General features: G+C 37.0%; 2 protein-coding genes across 2 annotated transcripts in view; both read right to left on the bottom strand.

Moving 5' to 3' along the window:
• Positions 1 to 10298, bottom strand: part of LOC124595317 (dynein regulatory complex protein 9) — a 154365-nt gene extending 144067 nt beyond the window's left edge. Inside the window, exon 1 of the mRNA XM_047134018.1 lies at positions 9913 to 10298. The gene's annotated coding sequence lies outside the window, so the exon portion shown is untranslated. The remainder of the gene's footprint in view (positions 1 to 9912) is intronic.
• Positions 3475 to 4047, bottom strand: LOC124594100 (protein mono-ADP-ribosyltransferase TIPARP-like). Its single transcript, XM_047132451.1, has one exon. The coding sequence runs from the start codon at positions 4045 to 4047 to the stop codon at positions 3475 to 3477; it is 573 nt and encodes a 190-aa protein (XP_046988407.1).
• Positions 10299 to 22803: the final 12505 nt, after the last annotated feature.

The following is a 22803-nucleotide window of genomic DNA, read 5'->3' on the forward strand; positions in this document are numbered from 1 at the left end:
CTACTAATGATAGGAATCATGGCATGACTACTGCAGGGTTAAGAACTAATGTGGACCTTTTATACTTGTTTGTACAAGTAAAATCAGATGTTTTATGTATCTGCGAGCACTTGTTGACTCAACATGGTGACTAATACAGATCTGTTGAATATTCGGATATGCCAAATGCAAAGTATCGGATAACAACAACCCACAGTGATATGTCTGTGCATGGCAAAATCAGTCTTGCTGTACAGGAAATTGAATTAAAAAAACTTTTGTACAGAATAGGATACTATACTGCTTGCATTGGTGTTAACAAATATTGATCTCATAGTTACCTCTGTGTACCATTCACCAGAAGGTACCTTTGAAAAATATTGCACAGATAGAGAACTGCTTATCTTAGTTTATATGTCTTAAGTCCTTAAGTTAAAAATTGCATTATGTGGTGAGTTCAACATACATATAGGTGGTGGGAGTAGTAAAGAGAGGGCACAAGAATTATTAAAGAAGGATTGAAATCAAACACTGGAAACTTCAGGTTGGAATAATAACAATATAAGAAATAGATATGGTCGCTACTCGTCATAAAGATGACTCATTGAGTCGCAGACAGTCACAATGAGAATACTGATACATACGAAGCTATTGGCCAAGCCTTCCTCAGCACCTTAACATGTGCAAACACATCACACACTTGGCTTCCACCACTGGCAGCTGTTATCAGAGTTGCTGATGGCGTTGGCTGAGTGTGCATGAGGTGTGCTTGCATGTGTGAAGGTATGTATGTTTTCTTTGCTGAGGAAGGCTTTGGCTTATAGCTGCAGATGTATGTCTTTTCATTGTGCCTGCCTCCAACTCAATGGTTCATCTTCACGGAGAGTAACAATCTTTCCTATTCCTTTGATTATTGTTAAAGAAGAGTTGAGATTGTTAATTTCCTACACAATTGTTTTTCCACTTATATACAGATTTGCACCTGAATATACAGCTGTAAGGCTATGAAAATGGTAGTACCTAGGAAGAAAAGAATTTTAAGCCGAAGCAGTTTTATTTCTCAATGTAATCTATTGTGGCTTTGGTTGTCCAGACCATAAAAGATTTTTCATAAAGGAGACTAAATGACCTGAAAGCAGCATTGTCTGGTGTAACTTGGCAGTAAAAAATTGCAGAAATGAGGGCCAACAGTCACTTAAAAGTCAAGAACTAAATTTTGTGACATATTCCCAATACTCCCCAAGAAGAATCCCACAGGCAAATCACAAGGCATAGAAAAACCTATTAAATGGAAGATATGCCTAGTAGATAAATTAAAATGTATTGTCATAATGTTCAGAGACCATATGAAGGGATATACACCAACTTATACCGATGTACTAATTCAGGAAAGCTGTCACTGAAAGCGTCAACAATAAGCCAGGAAAGGACTGAAAGTAAATCACCAACCAACACCACACACACACACACACACACACACACACACACACACACACACACAGGTGGGAAAAAGGAAATTACATAAATCATGCAAACATCAGGAAATCAAGCACACTAATTTTAAAGAAGTAAAAACCTTACCTCTTCCTACATCTACATCAAAATTCTTCAAACCGATGAGATATGCATGGCAGAGGGTACCTGCCATTGTACTAGTTATTAGTGTGTCTTCTCGTCCCATTCACGTATGGAGTGCAGGAAGAATGATTGTTTGGTTGTCTCTTTGCATGCTGTAAATATTCTAATCTTATTTTCATGATACCTATGTGAGTGATATGTAGGGGGTTGTAGTGTATTCCTAAAGTCAACATTTGAAGCTGGTTCCAGAAACTTTGCTAATTGACTTTCTCAGAATAGTTTATTTCTACCTTCAAGAGTCTGCCAGTTCAGTTCTTTCAGCATCTCTTTAACACTCTCCTACAGGTCAAACAAACTTGTGACCATTCATGTTGCACTCAGCTGTATATGTTCAGTATCCCCCTTTAGTCCTATTTGGTAAGGGTCCCATACACTTGAGCAATATTCTAGAACTGGTCACATAGGTGATTTGCAAGAAATCTCTTTTGTAGACTGATTGCACTTCCCCGGTCTTCTACCAATAAACTGAAGTCTACCACCCAGCTTACCCATAACTGAGCCAAGGTGATCATTCCATTTCATATCCCTACAAAATGTTACAACCAGGCATTTGTATGAGTTGGCCAATTCCAACTGTGACTCACTGATATTATGGTCATACGTCACTACGCTTTTTCGTTTTGTGAACTGTACAATTTTACATTTTTGAACATTTAAAGCACGCTGCCAATCTTTGCACCACTTTTAAATCTTACCAAGATCTGACTGAATATTCATGCAGCTCCCTGACAGTACTTCCTACGAGACAACTGTATCATCTGCATGAAGTCTAAAGTTACTATTAATATTGTCCATAAGGCCATTAATATACAACATGACCAGTAAAGGTCCCAACACACTTCCCTGGGGCACACCTTAAGTTACTTCTACATCTGACAATGAATTTCCATCCAAGATAAAATGCTGTGACCTCCCTACCAAAAAGTCCTCAATCCAGCCACAAATTTCTCTTGATACCCCACACGTTTTGTACTTTTGATAATAAGTGTAGGTGTAGTACTGAGTCAAATGCTTTTCGGAAGTTATGAAATACTGCATCTACCTGACTTCCAAACAAAGCTTTCAGTATGTAATGTGAGAAAAGTGCACGTCGGGTTTCGCACGATAGATATTTTTGGAGTCCATGCTGGTTAGCGTGTAGGAGGTCATTCAGTTCCTTGTTGCAATAATGAAAATGCTAGGATAGAAACAACAAAGGAACACAAGGAAATGTAACCACATGTCCGTAACTGGTTGATGTGCGGTACACAGATGTATGAACAGAAAATATATATCGTTAGCTTTTGATCTACCTCATTTTCTAAATTGCTCAAAAGAAGTTTTGCACCATCCTCATGATGTACACAGTTTGTTATTTTTTGACTGGAAATCTTTCAATCAACGAGTATTTCTTTGATCACAGATCTCCAATGGGAGTGCTCAAACTGTTACCTGCTGTAAATCCATAGTGATGAGAGTTTTCCCTCCCACATTCAGTACTTAGAGAGACTTCATTATAACATGAATCCTACAACCCATTGTTCATCTATTACAGCAATGTACATAAAGTGATCAAATAAGACAACTTAGAAGGAAGAAAGCAAAAGTTTGCAGGCTGCACTTTGTAGACAGTACCTTTAAAACTGAATAAATCAGGTACTTCTTGTACACAAACTCAAACTTCAAAATGTGTAAGAATAGTTTTATTTATTTTTAAGATATATGACACATTTTCCATAGATTTTTTTCAATATGTAAATAGGGTAAAAATATACTGGCACTAAACTTGAGATAGAAAAAAAAATTGTAAATCCCAGAATTATATTCCACAAAACACATACAAACATGGAAGAATCACTGCCAATTAAAATCTATCATTCAGTATAGCTCTGAATCATCATTATAATATATTACATATTCTGGATAAAACTCGTTATCAGAATACTTGACATAAACTTTGTCCTTGTTCCCAACAGTTGTATCACAACCTTTGGTGGGTATCTTAGTAGAGTATGAACCCTGGCATTTATTTGATACCAGTACACTTGCAACTATCATAGCTCTCGCACATCCAGCATTGCTATTACAATGTCTATTAGCGTACTTAGGATCTGGACTGAAGCTAACACCTCTGCCAAATTTTGTTCGTACAGAAAGCCTCCAATCAAAGTTCTCACTAATGATGGATTGTACATTGTCTTCTGCTGTTGCATGGTACAATGTTACTTCTGACACGTGGCCATATCGTTTCCTGTACTCTGCCTTTTTTAGCTGGTAGCAGCTCCACAAATAAGGATTCTTAACTTTCACAACAGATGTGATATCCAAATCATATGGCATCATATCTATTATGTCTAAATCTTCATAATCACTGAGTTCCTCTTCTACAACTTCAGCAGACTGCCGCAGTCTCCAGTATTTAGGAATATGTCTCCTTGCCAATTCTTTCATCGTTAACAATTCTGCAAACTAAACAAATCAGTGTAAGCTCTCAAATCAAAAAGTAAGCACAGTTCAAATTAGAACAGACAAAATTTTAGATAGTTTATGACATGAACTATAACTTTCTTGTAACAGCATTCAGTTTGCATGAGTCAACCCACACACAGGACCCACAGAGTAATTATCACACAGTGTTGAGCTTGGTTTTAAGTTTCAAACTACTGAGTTTTTACAACTTCTAACGATGTCTCCAGCACTGGGCATGAAATATTAGGCACAGAAAGATGCCTTGGACCACGTGTAATGTTCACAAGACAAAAATTGCCAAAGAGTAATTTCAGATCCAGAAATTACAAGTGACACAGTAGTCAAATGTAACAAAACTTCCTGGCAGATTAGAAGTTCGTTGGATTAGGAGTTGAACCTGGTCATTTCCCTTTTGTGCAAACTGGTTCACCAATTGAGGCACATGAGCACATTTCACACCCCAGAGCAAAGAACCCTCCTGCACATTCCAAAACCATCAACTAAGCTTTAGGAAAAATAATTCGAGTAATAAATTTTTTTACACTGTCTTTGATGTTATCTAGAAACAAATGTGCTTACTAATGACAACAAACCTATAAAAACAAAAAGTGAGGTAATATTTTCATTTTGTGTAATAACTGGCTGCTCATCTTAAAATGTTGACAAATGGTAATAATACACACAGACAATAGGAAAAAAATTTGGTGCCTGATGGTATATCTATGGACTATGTCACAGAGATTAGGTGTAATATTATAAGCCAATGTGAAACAGAATTACACGTGAAACCAAATGTAGAGAGGGTGAATATAAAAATGGTTTGTTGATGGAAAGTGTGGTACATGTGTAAAGAGACTTTCACACAAACTATTCTTGAATATGACTGAAAAACTTTGGAATCTTCATCAATAAAAGGATATGTAATGTTAAGATTGTAAACAATCAATTTGCTCCACATGGAAGTACTGTGAGGATATTCACAGAAGTTAACTGATAACAGCTGAATGAAATGCATAGTTCTCAAAAAAATTTATGTTTTATTTTTTATTTATTGTTTGTGGGGGAAGAGTCAGGTTAAATTATAGCAACCACGAACCAAATACTGACTGATGATTTTAAAGTTTGGAAAAAAGATATCATTTGACTAAGGAATTTAAAGAACAGATAATGATAGTCAAGGCAGAACTCAATATGAAGAAACCACTGGGCAATAATAACAAATGGAGATGACCTACACAACTACTTTTAAAATATTCTGCCAAAGAGAAGCGAGTGTGAACACCCTCATGAAAAAGTATCTGTCATTATGTTTCTGAAACATACCTCAAGAGCACTGCATATTCTGGAAGAAAATGAGGTAAAGTAAATAATATAGTACTCTGAAGGGAACGATAGGATAAGAAGGTAGTAGTAATCAAAATACATGAATCAAGTATTTCCATTTACAATCAAATTAATAAATATTATAATAAACCACAGTCATAGCAATTATGATATAAACATACCGAAACAAACAAAAAATTGTAGTGACAATGACAGTTTCTGAATCTGATTGTAATAGCGAGACACATATCCCCTATGTCACTTTATATGGTCTAACCATGGAATATTTATGCAACCACTGTTTCTTTGATTGTGGAAGTTGAAATTATATGCACTTCTCCTCACCTGAATCATACATTCTGTTAATAAGCCATTTGTATGAAACTGGAATGAGTATTGTGCAGGCTACAATGCATCTGTTTTTAAAACAGCTCACATCTGCCACATACCAGATATAGTGCATTGCTGGATGGTTGCTCCTACATTTGTATAAACTAGCCACTGTGAATGAAAGCACTTAGAAATTAATTTTCAGTTTTTACCTAATATAAAGCTCTCAGTTTGTCTGAAAAGGGAAGTTTACTACCATGTGTATTACCAGTCTAAATTTATAATTATGGACCACAACTTTTAATGTGAAAAATATATATACTGATACTTGCTTGGAGAACTAATAGCAAGAAGAATGTTGGGAATTACTTGCAGAGATAGGAAAGCATGCAAATGGATCAAGCAACACACTGAAACAGAGGACCTATGGCTGTAATTAAAATGAAATAAGAGGTGGGCAGTACATGTATGCAAGTGTACAGATGCACAGCAGTTTAAATTCTATGCTGGAGTACAACAGAGAAGAACTTAATGGAAAGTGAGTAGATGGCATTAAAAAACATGCAAGAGAGATGTCAATGTACACAGCCAAAGACTGTAATGCACGGAAAATTCTGAGGGCACCTTTATCCAGCAGTCGATATCAAATAACTAAGCTGCTACTGATGAGGACTTCTGGGCCAGTTCTCAAATACAAAACTGTAGATCAACATCAATGTGGTTGTTCTTACTCTAGAGGCAACTTATTCAAATCCTGTTGATAGATAAAATGTTTCACTGTTTTACTAAATTATATACCAATATCCTGGGCAAATCACCAACCTCTTCAAACTGTTTTCTCTAGCAAGACCATGAGACATGTTGATGATGATCCATCTATTAGATACAAACATCAAGCTTGGTCACACACTTGTGCTATTTAAGATGAGCAACCACCTCATTAATTTAAATAGCAAATACCCTACAGACATGTATGAAAATGTGTCGTAGCATTCAATTCTGACCTAATGAGTGAGCAAATAGCCATATTTCCATGGAAACACAATGCATGCAAACTGCTGGTCATTCCAGCACTTAATAAAATTGACCCCTTCCACATCACTGAGAGTCCTCTTCTATCACAAAACTCTATGAGATACAGTGGTTGGATGGATGAATGAACAACTTACAGTGGTTGGATGGATGAACGAACAACTTACAATCAGATTGCTGCTCAAAATTTTGTAACAGACAGATGTTTTTAAAACTGTATCATGCATTTTTTATATTTATTTATTTATTTGTCCATATATAGGCCTATCTCTTTTTCAGTACATATATAGTACACAGGATATTGGACACATAATCTTTTTAGCTATTGGTTTTTCAAATGTCAAACATACATTATTTAAATTTCTATGACAAATTGGAACTATACAGTTAATAATTACAAATTTCTGAAATACTGTATATTTATAACTTATTTCTACAATTAACGATACAAATTAGATTTTTTCTTGCATAAGATACTGTGAGATTGAATAGTAGCAGTTTTTCAGAAGGTAGGATGACACAGACTTTTTAAAGCTTTGTAGTTCAAGAAGAGATTTTATATGTCTTGGTAATCTGTTGCAAATTTTTGTTCCTGCATGATATGCACCTTTTTGGCATAATGTGGTGCTACAATGAAGAAGAGATTTTATATGTCTTGGTAATCTGTTGCAAAGTTTTGTTCCTGCATGATATACACCTTTTTGGCATAATGTGGTGGTACAATGATTAACACGTATGTCACTGTCTGACCTGTTACTGTAATCATGGGCACTTTTGTTTTGACGAAAAAGGTTTTCTTTTCTCAGTATGCTTTTTATTTTTTTTATTTTTATTTTTTTTACATGTGTGACTACTTCCAGTGTATAAATGCAGGGAAGGGGTAGGATCTTTAGATCGTTAAAGGAAGGTTTGCATGGTTTTCTGCTGCTCACTTGTTTCATTATTCTTATAATTGCCTTTTGTTTCCTGAAAACTGTTATGGCCTGGTGTACATTTCCCCAGAAAATAATACCATAGTTCAGAATAGAATGTACATGAGCAAAGTATACAGCCCTAACTGTTTCTGCACTAGTATTGTTGCAGAGAATTGTTACTAGCCTACATAGCTTATTTTTGCTAGTTTTGAATTTAGGTTCAAATGGCTCTGAGCACTATGGGACTTAACTTCTAAGGTCATCAGTCCCCTAGAACTTAGAACTAATTAAACCTAACGAACCTAAGGACATCACACACATCCATGCCTGAGGCAGGATTCAAACCTGCGACCGTAGTGGTCGCGCAGTTCCAGACTGTAGCGCCTACAACCGCTCGGCCACCCTGGCCGGCTTTTGAATTTAGGGCTGTGATGTGAGTGCTCCATTTAAGATTTTCCTGGATATGAATCCCAAGAAATTTAGTTTCACTGACAGCACTAATGTTTTGGTTATCTATACATATTACAGGTTGTGCCGGATTTTTATTTTGATCAGTGTGGAAATTCATGAGTACCGTTTTTTGGGGATTAATATTAGCCTGTTTCTGGTAAACTATTCAGACACTCCTTTTGTAATATCTTTTGGAGATGCAGTAAGATTTTCTTCTTTATTCCCATCAATAAACTGGTGTCATCTGCAAACAGTACTGGTTCAGAATCCTTAGCATGTGATGGGAAATCATTAACGCAGACCAAAAAAAAAAAGAAAGGGACCTAAAATGGAGCCCTGTGGAACACCATGATTTGTGATATGGTGTACTACAAAAAACTCCATTTTTTAGTTGAAATATAGGCTACAGTAGTTGTGCCTCTGATACAAAATCTTCAAGAAACTTACTCGAAATAACAGATACATTAAATCTGTCAATGAAAAAAGAGATTTTATGAAATATGGACAGCACAGTAATGGCATTCTGTGTGACTTAACACTACAGGATATCAAGAGAACCACCAATAATGTGGCAGGCAATGGAAATGAAGCTGACACAGAGACAGATGAAGTGCAAGTGTGGGGGACGTATCAGTAGTTGTCAAATTAGACACTGGAAGCAAAGCAGTGCAAGTGGAGGCTCCATATCAACCAGTGTAACTAGACATGGAAGGCAAAACAGCACAAGAGTAAGCACGACGAATAAAAATTAAGCCCACTCGTTCCAGACATCCACCAGCTTTAGGACTCTTCATGGTGTTAGGTCAAAACATTAGCCCCACATTTTTCTTAAAAATAAGCGACAAATAAGACAAAAAACGAGCAAGTAAGTAAATCAGAATACTCAATTAAACTGGCAACACGGGAATTTGCAATCTGGAAATAAACCAGAAGTGACAACAACGTCCTAGACAAAGCAAAAAACTCCTCGTGGAAGCAAAACATGAAACGCCAGACATTAGTGTAAGGTACAAAAAATGTATTACTCTGCTTCTTTTACACGCGTATGTGCGGCAAGAATGGATAAGAACATAAAGATCTCGTTTCGTGTGTTACTGAACACCCCGTACTCCTCTTGCATTCTATAGACTGTACTGTGTGCCAATTGCAGAGTTGAGTTGCCATTACTCAGAAACAAACACCCACAGATACCTCTCAGTATTGTTATCTACAAGTGCAGCAAATCAGATGAAGTCCGAAGCAAAAGAACCACATCAGTTAGATTCTCAACTTCCAACATTAACACAGTGTTACCATTCTGGTCATTCCGCTTGACTTAGTTCCCTGTATATCTATCATCGCAAGACATGATTGTGGATATTCATGACAATGGTATATGACACTGGAACAAGTTTTAATTACATAATAATGTACATTACTTAAAAGATGACACTCATATGTAAAGCACTGCTTTCTTGTTACCGGTATATTAGCGACTTGTAGAATTCGAAGTTCGGCGGAAGCAGCAGCTCACTATCAAACTTGTCAACCTTGTCCCACAACAACTAAACAACAATTAAAATGCATGCCGGTGCTACAAAAAAGGAGATGGCACAACTAAATACAAGGACCCATAGCGCCGCTACCCTTGAGTTTTCCAGTGGTAATAACATTCAAGTCTTATAGATTACGGATCACAGAAAAAGCTTTCGCTCAAGAGATAATTTAAACATCCACTCACAAGGGAAGCAAAGCGAAAATTGCTTTCCAACATAAGCAACATTCAGTAAATATTAAATGAAGGTAGTAAAAAACTTACCACTTCTCTCCAACACTTCCTTCGTTCTTGTAAAAGAACAGCCTACGTATGCTATAACATCGACGATTGAAAACTGCAGTACATCACCGAACAGGTATGCCAACATAGTTTCATAAGTAAAAGGAAAGCCACATCATGCGTAAGCAGATAACCAACGCAAGAAATACTTGGGTGTTATAAACGATAAATATGTCTTCACTGTATCGTAAGACTTATGGAAACAGAGATTTAAACGTATGATGTTCAGTTTAATATTACCTAAGTGTAAATATTCAAGAATTGTATTCTACATAGATTATTTTACAGTGATATTGGCTTCATCATACAGGATGTAGTATTACGTACATAATAATAAAATAAACTAATGTCACTACATTATTGTATATATTTTAAGCATGTTAGTGTACCAAATTACACCAGGGTAGTTTCTGAAATTCATGGAAGTTATCCGAATCAAAAGAAGCGAGACAAGTGCGTGACATCCTGTTATCAAATCATCATAATCCAGCGATACCCGTGTCCAGAATTATAGTTTATTCGAACAAATGCATGGCGATGGCGGGTGAAATGGTCTGTACTGAAATATTCAGTACATTTTTCGCAATTTTGTGTTGATAAATATCCGAAGTTCCATAACATCTATATATATCAATTAATATTTACTGAATGTTACTTATGCTGGAAAACGTTTTATGCTTTGCTCTTCTTGTAGATGAATGTTTAAATTATTTCTTGAGTGAAAGCTTTTACTCTGATCCGTAATCAGCGACTTAATTTTTTTTACCACTGGAAAACACAACGGTAGCGGGGCTTTGGCGCCTGGTATTTGGTTGTGACGTCTCCTTTTTGTAGCACCGGCATGCATATTAATTGTTGTGGGACAGGGTTCACTATGTGTGTGTGCGTGTGTGTGTGTGTGTGTGTGTGTGTGTGTTAATTAGCAACCTGTAGCTGCCAGTCAAACGTGGACAAAATTACACTTGTCCACGTTTGACTGGCAGCTACAGGTTGCTAATTAAAAAAAAACACACACACACACACACACACACACACACACACACACACACACACACACAGAGAGCTGTCGGATTTGAAGAAAAACATGGTTCTTTTATCGCTACGGCGTACAATATTGTTCCGCAAGGACTTATGGTTCGCAATGAGCGTGGCGTAAACATTCCGTAGCTACCCGACGTCAGTCGATGACAAAAAAAAAAAAGAGCCACGTTAAAGTTTGCCGTTGGAGACGTATTCGCACAAAAAACAAAAGTCGACAGTCGGCGCGGTGGCTGATGGGAGCGACTAACGGGAAATGCCTGGTCGCTCGCTTCCATTTACCTTTAGCCACAGCCACCGAGCCGCGTGTCAACTTTGTATGCGAGTGTATTACCAGTATCACGTTGTGATTTTGGCCTCCAGAAGCTGTCAAATTTCTTTTCTACATTTTAGACCTATAAGAATAAATCATTAACACTGCATTGTGTGTTTCTTGCATCATTTCACGAGTTAATGCATGATATATTACTATGTGACAGTAGCAATTTATAGTTACACGGTTTTCTACAGCATCCGCAATGAATAAAGTGAATCGTTCTTGATGTTTGAATTTTTTAAATATCAGTACATTTGTATTACATGATCACAGATGACTGTGATTATGCGAAAAGAATCGCAGCTACGTGTCCTGTGGTTCAGTCTCACGGAAGCGAGAACACCATGCAAAGTAACCAACTGTTTCCGAAGCAAACATACCATATTTGTTGATACCTGCGGATTATGTTAATGGGTATTTTCGCTAATATACCATAGTGCCGGGCATTGAATACATCACCAAAACGATTCATTTTCCTTGCGGTTTGCGGTGCTAAATCGTCGGAAAAAGTGACATCGGTGGCTGATCATTTTACCAAAACAGTCGTTAAAACTATACTTATGCCAATTAAAGTGTACAAAACAACTGAGGTGCCTACTACATACTGTATGTCAAATGTTGAAATGTTTGCTGCTGCTAAACATTCTGGTCAGAAATGTGAAATCCGCAATCCTACATACAGTGCTATTTTTTCACCAACTCTTCCATTTTAAGATGGGCAAACAATAATTCCTTTTTCTTAATTTTAAATGTCGTTGATTTCAATCAGGCCTACTGTCTTACAACTGCAAAATCACTCTCTTCATATTTGAATTTGTAATTTTGTACTAGTAGCCCATTCAGATTTTACTTGGCAGATTATATTAATGCCATTCTTTTGCTATATTTATTATGAAGTCAGTACTTCCCCATTTGAAACCATTCAATATTTTTGAGATATATCAAGCCATATGGGGTGTAGTTTGAATGTGGCTAAAAGGAATGTTTACAGTATAGCATACTATTGCCAACAAAAATTCTTGGAGGCAGAATGTGTAAGTAAAGCTTTACATTGGCAATTTTATCATTAACAGTTTAACTCTGTTTACAGAATTCTGCTTAATCATTACGTAGCCTACACTGCATCTCCCTGCAGTTAATTTCTGCTTTAAACATAGCTGCACTACTTTATTAAGTTTTTCCATGTTGAGAACTGTGCATCTTTAGCAGACTCTTATACGGTTGTAGGAGCATTTTCTGTTCAATTCAACTGTGCTATGGCATTTACTTATTGACAAATGAAAGTGTCTTCGAAATGAAAGTACAATCCATTAATCACAATAACAACTTCTTCTGCAAAATATGTGATATGCAAGTTTAGTTTTGTTCATGATCATTTTTTGCATCACTTACATGAGATAAGAATTGTAATAATACCATGTAGGGTATGCACAGCACTGTTCTACATAGTAAAATAATAAATATAAAATAAAATTTTTAAAATTCAGAAAATTGATACAATGAACTAATGCACTGGTCTTACTTACACTCTGTTGACAAGTAAATAATGAGTTGACATACATGCAGTATAATTTGAATAAAACATTTATCACACCAATTAGAATTACAAGAGCATACAAACAAACTAGGTCTATGACATTCACAATGTGAACAGCACGATTCAAGTGACAATGAAGAAATGCATCTGTACGTAAACTTCTCAAGTGGGCTCATGTATACGTACACTTTCGAATATGTACAAAGACGGTACTGTAAGTATTTTAACTGCATGAATGAGGGCCTGTAGTGTGTTTGTGGAGAGCTGTGTCTGATAATTCTAATGGTCCTTTCCTGTCATTTAAAAAAGTCTTTCAAGGGAGATTTTGGTACACCCCAGAACATTATTCCATAAGACACAATAGAATGAATGGAAATAAGCAATATACATGTCATTTTTATAAATCAAGAATAATAAGGGGCCAAGAACTCTACCCTGTGGGACACCTGCTTCCACTTTATTAGCATCTGATACTCATTTTCTTTTTTGCCTATTATGAGATGAGTTCCACAAACTGAGTTCTAGCTTGGAGACAGGATTCAAATAATTTCCTCCCAATTCTCCTGATGCGTATTGCCTCCAGTTTGTCAGGGATAATTTGATTTACTGTATCAAAGGCCTTGGAAAGATCTAGGTTGATTTCCACTACACTTTTGTTGTTTAAATTTCTAATCATCTCTTTCTTATGGGCTGTTTCTGTGCTGTGATCTGTATGAAAATCATGCATGTTACAATTCAGGAGATTAAAAGTGTCAAGGTAGATCATGAGTCTGATTTTCATCTGTTTTATGAAGCTTTTTGGAGAAGTTAAAGGAGGGATACAGGTCTGCAGTTTCCTACCTTACAGGTATCTCCATTTTAATAGCAGTCTAGCTTGACAAATTTGCAGTATGTGTGGGAAGACACGCTTACTGAATGATAAATTGGCAATATGTACCAGTGGTTTTATAATCATTAGTGGGATTTATTCTCATATTGCTGACTGCTTTTGGTGCTGTTTTCTCTGGTAAAGTTCTTGCTCAATTTTTCAGGCACAGAAAATAGTTATTAATGTAACTGGGCACGTTTTCCTTCTTTATTTTAATGTTATCACTGGATATGAGTACAGTATCCTGTTCCTTACAGATTTTTCCTATTTCCCTGTTAACGATTTCCCATGTAGTTCATGCTGTATTGTCAGACTTCCTTATTAACCTATCATTACTTAATACTTTTACCAGAGATTAATCCTTCTATAAACTTTTTTTTGGAGTTTCTTACTTTTTTTAAGGGTCTGTACAAGTTTTCAGAGTTGAGTCTTCATAGTCTTGAAACAATTTTTATATCACTTGTGATCCATGCATTTGTGTTTGACTAATCTGTTTGGGAAGCACATTTCAAAATTTCTGATGAAAAAAGAAGACAGAAGATTTTATGCAGCACTTGCATTTGTTTGTGACAATATTTCTGCCCAAGATGGGTTAGTCAGTGTGATAGAAAAATGGATGTAGTTTTCAAGGGAGAATTTGTTTTATACATTTGATGTACTGTTTTTGTATTTATTGGTACTGTTAAAACTTTAATGGTGAGTGAAATGTTATCAGATATTCCTAGATCTATATTCGTAGCTTTGGTATCTGTGGTTTCTATATTTTAAAATATGTTGTGTATGAGTCTAATTGATGTGTGTGTTACCCTTGCAGGGCTATTTATATTAGCATATAATTTGCAACTCTGTAGAAATATTGAGGAATTGAATTTTAATTGAACATTCTGCATTTTTACATTAATGACCCCTTGTATAATTGATGATTTTTCATCATCTAAGATGCTCAGCAGTGCCTCAGTCTTATTTATAAAAAAATCTGGGTCATCATACGACGATCAGTAAACTGACATGACTAGTATTTTTCTAATTTCTACTTTCAGCTGCACTGCTGTAGCTTCAAAATGTTTTTCTGTACTCAGGAATTCAGCTTCAGATCTATTTTTTACTTTAACACCTGATTTTACATAAATTCATCTGCTTCCTTCCTAGGGCAATGACTAACCCAGTTATATGGGGAAGTACTAATGTTTTCTGGTTGATGACTTTTGCACCAGTGCTCTTTAATACGAAAGCAGTCAAAACAAACATCAGAGCTTTCAATTTTAAGTTACAGAGCTCTTGTTTTTAAGACACTGTATATTAAGAATAAATATTTTTAAGTTGTTACAACTAGCATATTTTTATTGTCTCATGTCACCGGCTTCTTTGTATTGAGACTGGGTACCAAAAATATTTTAGACACACAGGTTTGCTATATCTTGCCTTTCTTCCTTTTTGTTGTGCTGCAAACTCTTGATGCTGGAATTTCTGTTGAATCTGATGACTTGGTGGCTTCTAGCACAATCAGTCTGTTTTTTTTTTGTTAAAGTTGCAGTGTGTAGTATGTAGTTGCATCTGGTACTGGTGAAGCAATTATGGAGGCCTCTACCCTCGATGAATCAATTACTTCAACTGCTTTTGTGGTGAATGATGATTCTAGTGCTGGACCTGTTGTCAGTGATTGTTTCATTTTCTAGTTGAAAATTTTCAGTTGCTGTGTTTCGTGGCAGAACTGATGGTTAGTCCATTCTTGACTTTAACTGCTATCATTGCATTAATGATTTTGTGGCTAATAAATGCTTTTAAAAATTCATTTCTGTGTAGCTTGTGCTTGATAAAACATCATCTTTCTGTAGATGGTATGTTCACATATGTGGCATTTAGGAGTGACAAATTTTCTGTTGGTAACTGTGATTTCTTTGTTGACACAGAAGTTTTCTATAAGACATCCTGGGTTATAATACTGTGGTCTAAGGCATTTCACTTTAAAACCCTATGTTTCGAAGCCATCTGCAGAGGACATTTTCAAGGAAGATTGTAGCTTTGTTGAATGTCGGATTAACACTCTGGCTCGCTACAGGGTTAAATAGGACATTCAACACCTCGAAAATATCCTCCACAGATGGGGACAAAATGTCAGGTTTGAAAGTGAAATCCCTTCGACGTAGTAGCCTGGAATATTTTATTACTTGTGAAAATTCCGGCCTTGAAAATTTACATTTTACAAGTTTTCTATGAGACCATGTTGTCTCTGCAAATAGTAGCAGTTAAGAAGTTAACATTTGTAATTTTCTGTAATGTGCTCTTATGGCAAGTGTATCCTCATTCCAATTAACATCAGTAGCACTTCCTATTATTACACAATGTTGCCAGGATTAAGACAATTTTCACAGTGTTTCAGAACTTCACATAAGAGGGCACCTGCTTTCATTATTTCACTAATTTTTTGAACATAGTTTGCATTTTACACATAATGTTAGCTAAGCCCTTTCCAAGATTGTCTGAAAGTATGTAAATGTCTTATTTGTTCTTCTTACCGGTAATTGTCATGTTTGCATGATGTTTATTGTTTCCTGCAAGCAGGAAAGAAAGATATAAGCAGGCTAGATTTTGTAAACAATGGAATTTTGTGACACAAGAGAGCAAAGGGTCAAGTGATAAAGGAGTATTCGAGGCTAATTGAAAATCTGCTATGCACCCTCACACCCTCTGCTTATGAACATCATTGTTTTTTGTCAGTTTAGGGTATGGCTGTACCTGTTACCACCTGTTAAGTAAAAGCTTCCTGGCAATGCTTTTATTCATGCATACAGCATGTGTTGTATATCAAATTATCAAACATAGCTTTGAGTCCACATAAAAATTAACTTGTGTCTGCTAAAAACTGCTTCTGTATAAAGCATACTGTAAGAAGTAATAACAATAAGCAATACACAATGAGAATAATGTCAAGTTTAGAATGAATTTTTACTTGCTGAACTGCCAAAAGAGTTTTTGACATTGAATATATAGATTATGTGATCTGCTGAAATTGTGTTAAAACTGATTTTTTATTTCTTTTCTGTTACATACATGAGTGAAATTTCCAACTTGCAAATGCAGTGACACACTATCTTCGTAGCCAGTTTTAAGTGAGTTGACAGAACAAGATTTTCGTCTGTGGAGTTTTGTGGAAAAGGTGAGAACAGGAAGAGGATGAAATGAGGTGGTATAGAATTTATGATTACCAAACCTTGCATCAATGTCATGGGAGACATCCCACATATTTATAATCAAAAGGGAGGAAGAGTAGGGTTTAATGTCCCATCAGTGACACTGGAAACAAAGCACAAATCCAGATTTGGGAGGTAAATTGGCCATTTCCTTTCCAAAGGAAACATTCCGATGTCTTCCTTTAGCAGTTGAGGATGACCTAAATCAGGATGGTTGGACTGGGATTTGAGCCTCGATCATCTTGAATGTAAGTCCAGTGTTTTTTGTTGCATCCCACCTTGCTCGGTCTATTGATGATAAATTAATCCCACGGAAATGTTAAGCTCAATGGTGCCATCACTATTTGAAAGAAGCAGGCTGTATGCCAGGATTAGGTCTTGCCCTTCACTTCATTGCCATCAGCTACTAAAGAAGGCAATATGTGACAGCTGCCTACACTAAAATGGACACTTATTACACCTAACATGTAACTTACTAAAGGATAAGCATTTTTGGCGTAATAACGTGTTACTTTTATATTATAAAAATGATAGTTAGGCATATTTTTTAAATATAGGTCTAATAAATAAGTTTGACCTTTTCGGTTGTCAGTTACTAATTTTGTGCGGAATACGTTCAACAAACAGGAAATAATTATTCTCTCTATGGATGTCGAACTTAGATAGTCGAGTATGATTTCTGTAGTATCTCATATCTCAAAAAGTATTGCATAATTTCAATGGATAGCAGTAAATCCTTGTCCATATCTGGTATGAGGATGCTTAAACTTTGTAGATGTTTCAGTAGACTAAAAAGTTCAATTATAATAACAGAAATCACACAAATATGGTGCATGAAAAACATGAAATAATAATAATGACGATGATTGTGTTATGAACATTGAAAATTGAATAAAAGTTTTTTTGCTCTTCTGTTGGGGATGTGCGAGGAAACCAAATAAACTAGCTGCAAGAAAGTGAAAAGCTTATGGAACCATTTTGTGTCTATGGATGTCTGAATTTGAAATGTAGTTTCATGCATAGAAATGGATGAATCTTTATATAACATACATTTCAAACAGAATGAATTAGGAAAGATTGCTGCTCATCACATACAGTATGTCTTGAATGGCAGTTAAGCACATTTGAAAGTAACTAAGCTATTGAACACAGCCCTCCTTCAGCTTTAGAAAAACATATACACTCATTCATACATCTATATGGCCACTGTCATGTCTGTGAGCGGAAGCTCAGGTTGTGGTGAGCATTGTTCGTAATTCATGTTGTTGTTGCTGCATTGTGGATTTTCCATTGTGTGGTTCTTTTCAAACAGGTATCCAACATAACTGTAAATAATGTAACAAAATTTGGAATTTGCAATCCAGATTTTTAATTTATCATGTGACGTGTCATTCTCGTTAATACTTCATAACAATATTTTTTTATTAAGATAAACTGCTGCAAAAATGTGCAGTAGTATCTAATTTAACATTTTGTCATTTCAAATGAAGAAATGACTGAATCTGCAATGAGCCCAAAAGAAAGTTACTCACAATTTTGTCAAGTGTAAAACACAGTTGACAAACACACTTTCTATGTCATATCTGTACATGCTGCCCATCCTGTGACAACCCCCAGGAAGTAATAGCGAAAGAGCACACCGACGTCACTCGGTATCGAACCAGACTGGAATGAGTTAACCGTATCTTTCACGAAGTCTTCAGTTACTTATCACTGTGTCCTGAAAAATGAGGAACACCTTACGCACAATCTTTCTTATCCCTACCGTTCGCCTGGTGCAGGTCTTTCGATTTCCAAAGTGATATACTGCCAACCACCCAGTCTACATATCCTGAATGTTCCAGTGCTGCCTGTTAGGGTGCAGGCACCCCTCAGTACACCTGCGCTTGCTTCCCGCTCATGTGCGAGCCATTTTGCCACTCCTGTGTGTGTGTGTGTGGGGGGGGGGGGGCATGCACTCGCTCGCTCTTGGCCAGTGCAATACAGTTGCCCAGAAGAATCCTTTTTTTGTTATGCTTTGTCCAGCAATCCTTCTAGCCAATTTCGTACTGATGCTACTGAAAACATCATAAGTCTTGTTCCTAGAAAAATATTTAATAATAATTACATCCTGAACACACATCTAGAATATCATCCCTTTATATTGCATGGAGATTCCGATAAATGCAAAGTTGTGTGTTCACACAAGCAATAATATCTTAGATTTTTTTATTTTAGTAAACCTCATACATTCTTTAAGTATATTTTTTATTAGTCAGCCTTTAAAGTGCCTGCTTCACCAGGAGAACTCCTCATCAGTTTTAATTTTGGTGCCTTCTAGAGTATATGTACAGCGAGTACGCAATCCTAATCCAGGAATTTGAGAAGAAACTGTTTTCATGAATGTTTAGGTGGCCTCTTAATAATAATTACAAACTGTTTTTGTTGTGAAAGCATACGAGTGATAAATTTACACAGTAAGGTTTCCCATAGAAGAATTAAGGATACATATTGCAATGTGGAAGCATTAGGCCATAATACATTGTTCTCACTGTGATGTGGAAGTATTAGAACATAATACATTGTTCTCAACCTTTTTAACAAAGTTTACTCTGTAGCATATGCAAGAAGTCTATAAGCTTATTTCCACAAACAAAGGCAAATGCATGTATTTCATTACAATAATGTACACATCTTCTCAGGTTCACATTTTTAAATGTGTTCACTTGCCAGAAAAAAGGCCCGCCTCGTCTAACTTATTGACTAATTGTATCTATTTCCTAAGTATTATTAGCTTCTGGAACTATTTATATTATTGTGTTTTCCAGCTTTGATCCCTCTTTTACCAACTTTTTTTCTCTGACCAGATCCACCATAAACTTGATCATCCTATGGCCACCAGCTCTGAAAACAATTCTTTGATGCAGCCAAAATCCTGTTTCACATACTCCTCCCGATATCCTGCCTCACTTGTCTGTCATAGTTCCTACACTCTGCTTTTCTGACCTACTCCATCTCTCACATTACCATTAACTACCTATACACCCACTGCCACACATACCCCCACCCCTCACTTAAAAAAAAATAAATAAATATAATTTTTGAAGAAGTCTCTTTCAGAACTATCGATGTTGGCATCAACCTAGCTTCTAAAAGTAGATGCATAAGAAGTCTCAGTTCTCTAAAAAGTGATAATTTTCTGTCCAAAACTCAGGATTAACCATGCTTGTCCCGGACAAGCTTATTTTGTGAACTTTAAAATTTTCCCGGCGAATTGACTGTTCAAACAAATTTCGGGCTTACAGCTGGTCGTCGTTCAATACTTCGCACGATTTTTCAACTGCGCACCTGCCAGTCATCTTCAGGTGAGCTGTCGCAGACTGACGAAAACGTCCTCCGTTCCGCAATATATAGCGTACTGTAACTATTCTGCGCATGCGTCCAAAACTTGATAGTTGAACCACACTGCCCGCCGGCAGTGCCCTCACTGGTGGAATATGTATATTCTTGATTAAACATAAAATAAGTTGAGGAATATGCGTGCCTGAACAAAGCAGTGATATCAACAGGAAAATGGTTACCAATCAGTGTCAAAGAATCTACAAGAGGAACTTTTGTAAAAAGTGAGACCACATCAAAACTTACTAGAAGGTCTACACTGCTAAGACGATGAGCCCCCAGTCTATTAATCAAGAATATTTTGAACAGACTGACAGTGTCGCCATGGGTAGCCCCCTGTCTCCTTTGGTGGCCAACCTTTTTATGGAGGATTTTGAAGAGAGAGCGCTTGAATCAGCTGCCCTGAAGCCAACAGTTTTTTGGTGGTATGTGGATGACACTTTCATAGTGTGGCCTCATGGAGAAGATAAATTAATGGAGTTTCTACATCACCTCAACTCCATTCATAGCAACATCCTGTTCACCATGGAAATAGAGAAAGATGGTTGTTTGCCTTTCTTGGATGTCCTGGTTTGAAGGAAGAATGATGGTTCTCTAGGGCATTCAGTTTACCGGAAACCCACTGAAACTGATTTGTACCTGCAAGCATTGAGTTGCCATCACCCATCGCAAACCATGAGTTTGCTTAAAACACTTGTTCATAGAGCTCATACTGTCTCAGATCTAGATAGCTTACCTCAAGAACTCGCCCATCTAAAGGCAGTATTCAGCGAAAATGGGTATTCCATCCGGCAGATTAACAGGGCACTAACAGTTAAAACTAAGAAGCAGGCAGTGAATAAAGAGGAGAACATGCCGGAACAATCTTTAGCTTTTCTTCGTTTCGTTGGCACCACTTCGTTTAAAATAGCAAGAATCCTCCGAAAATTTCAGGTAAAAGTGGTTTTCCGCCCACCATCGAAGATTGCGGACCTTGTGGGGTCAGTTAAGGACAATCTGTTACTACGAAAGGCCGGAATTTACAAGATACCATGCCAATGTGGTATGGCTTACATAGGTCAAACCACACGCACCGTGAAAGAACGCTGCACTGAACATCAACGTTACACCCGCCTTTTGCAGCCAAGCAAGTCCGCTATTGCTGAACATTGTATTTCTACTGGACATTCAATGGAGTACAAGAAAACAATGATTTTGTCCACAGCAACGTCTTTCTGGGACTCCATTATTAAAGAATCTGTAGAAATACGACTGGCGGAAAATCTGTTAAACCGTGACAGCGGCTACAAGCTGGACAGTGCATGGAATCCCATCATCTCCACGATTTGCTCAAATCGAAGACGACAGAATGCGTCAACGGCCGCGGCAAACAGCAACGCAGAGGGCAACTGAGTTCCGCTATTCCACCAGTGAGGGCGCTGCCGGCGGGCAGTGTGGTTCAACTATCAAGTTTTCGACACATGCACAGAATAGTTACAGTACGCTATATATTGCGGAATGGAGGACGTTTTCGCCAGTCTGCGACGGCTAACCTGAAGATGACTGGCAGGTGCCCAGTTGAAATATCGTGCGAAGTACTGAACGACGACCGGCTGCGAGCCCGAAATTTGTTTGAACAAGCTTATTTTGTACTCCATGTCAGTGGAAGTATTTCTTGTCATCCACACTGCTGATCACAGCCAGCCCAAAACTACACAATGGACCTTGTGTCAAACAGTTCCAATTTGAATCCACTCCATTCCATTCTTCCCAGCTGTCACCCCGTAGCCTTACCGTATTTGTTCACCCCCACCATCTTGACTTCATCTTTCTCTCCCAGATTGCTTCCAGTGTGTCTAGCACATAGCTATAGACATAAAAGTTATACATAAACTTAAAATTGATCCTCTACCTTAATACAGTCCTAGTCACAGGACTTTCCTATCCAATCAAAGTTAAGGCCACCTGTGAAATGAGCTTCACCATATACCATACCCACTGTCTACCCATGTGAATGGGCACTGAAAACTATGACTAACTGCAAACTTGACCAACCAATTATTGAATATGCTGCACACAGCAATGTAAATTACTTTAAAAATGGCATCAAAACCCATGTCATATTTGAATCACCGCTATCCATTAACACCTGCTCCTCTGTAAGGTGCAAGTGGGAACTGTCCCTCGCGCACGCTGCCTGTTCTCAAAAACCTCTGGCATAACGCTTTGCTAGTCCTCTCTTAGCTGTCCTTCCTAATCCAATCCTATCTTCCATTCTGCCCAGTGCCTCCCTTGTCCTGATATTACAATCAAGTTTTCCCTACATTTTTCCTTCACTCTTATGCTTCATCTACTCAGTTTTGTGATTGTTCCACAGTTAATGTTTATTACAACAGCAGTTTCCTCAAAAGACTGCAAATTTATGCACTGTAATTTTTGAGCCACTGCATATCAATCAGCTGCAGCAGAAAAATTGCCATTCCTCCTTTTCATTTGTTGTTTTCATCCTGGAATTTTCGTTCATCACATGATGTCATTATCTTGCATGTGGTATCTATGTGACCTC

Source organism: Schistocerca americana, chromosome 2, assembly GCF_021461395.2.
Source record: "Schistocerca americana isolate TAMUIC-IGC-003095 chromosome 2, iqSchAmer2.1, whole genome shotgun sequence".
Lineage (NCBI taxonomy): Eukaryota > Metazoa > Arthropoda > Insecta > Orthoptera > Acrididae > Schistocerca > Schistocerca americana.

Bases quoted from the DNA above. Each gene is read 5' to 3' on its own strand.
- LOC124594100 (XM_047132451.1), bottom strand. From the start codon at position 4,047: ATGAAAGAATTGGCAAGGAGACATATTCCTAAATACTGGAGACTGCGG.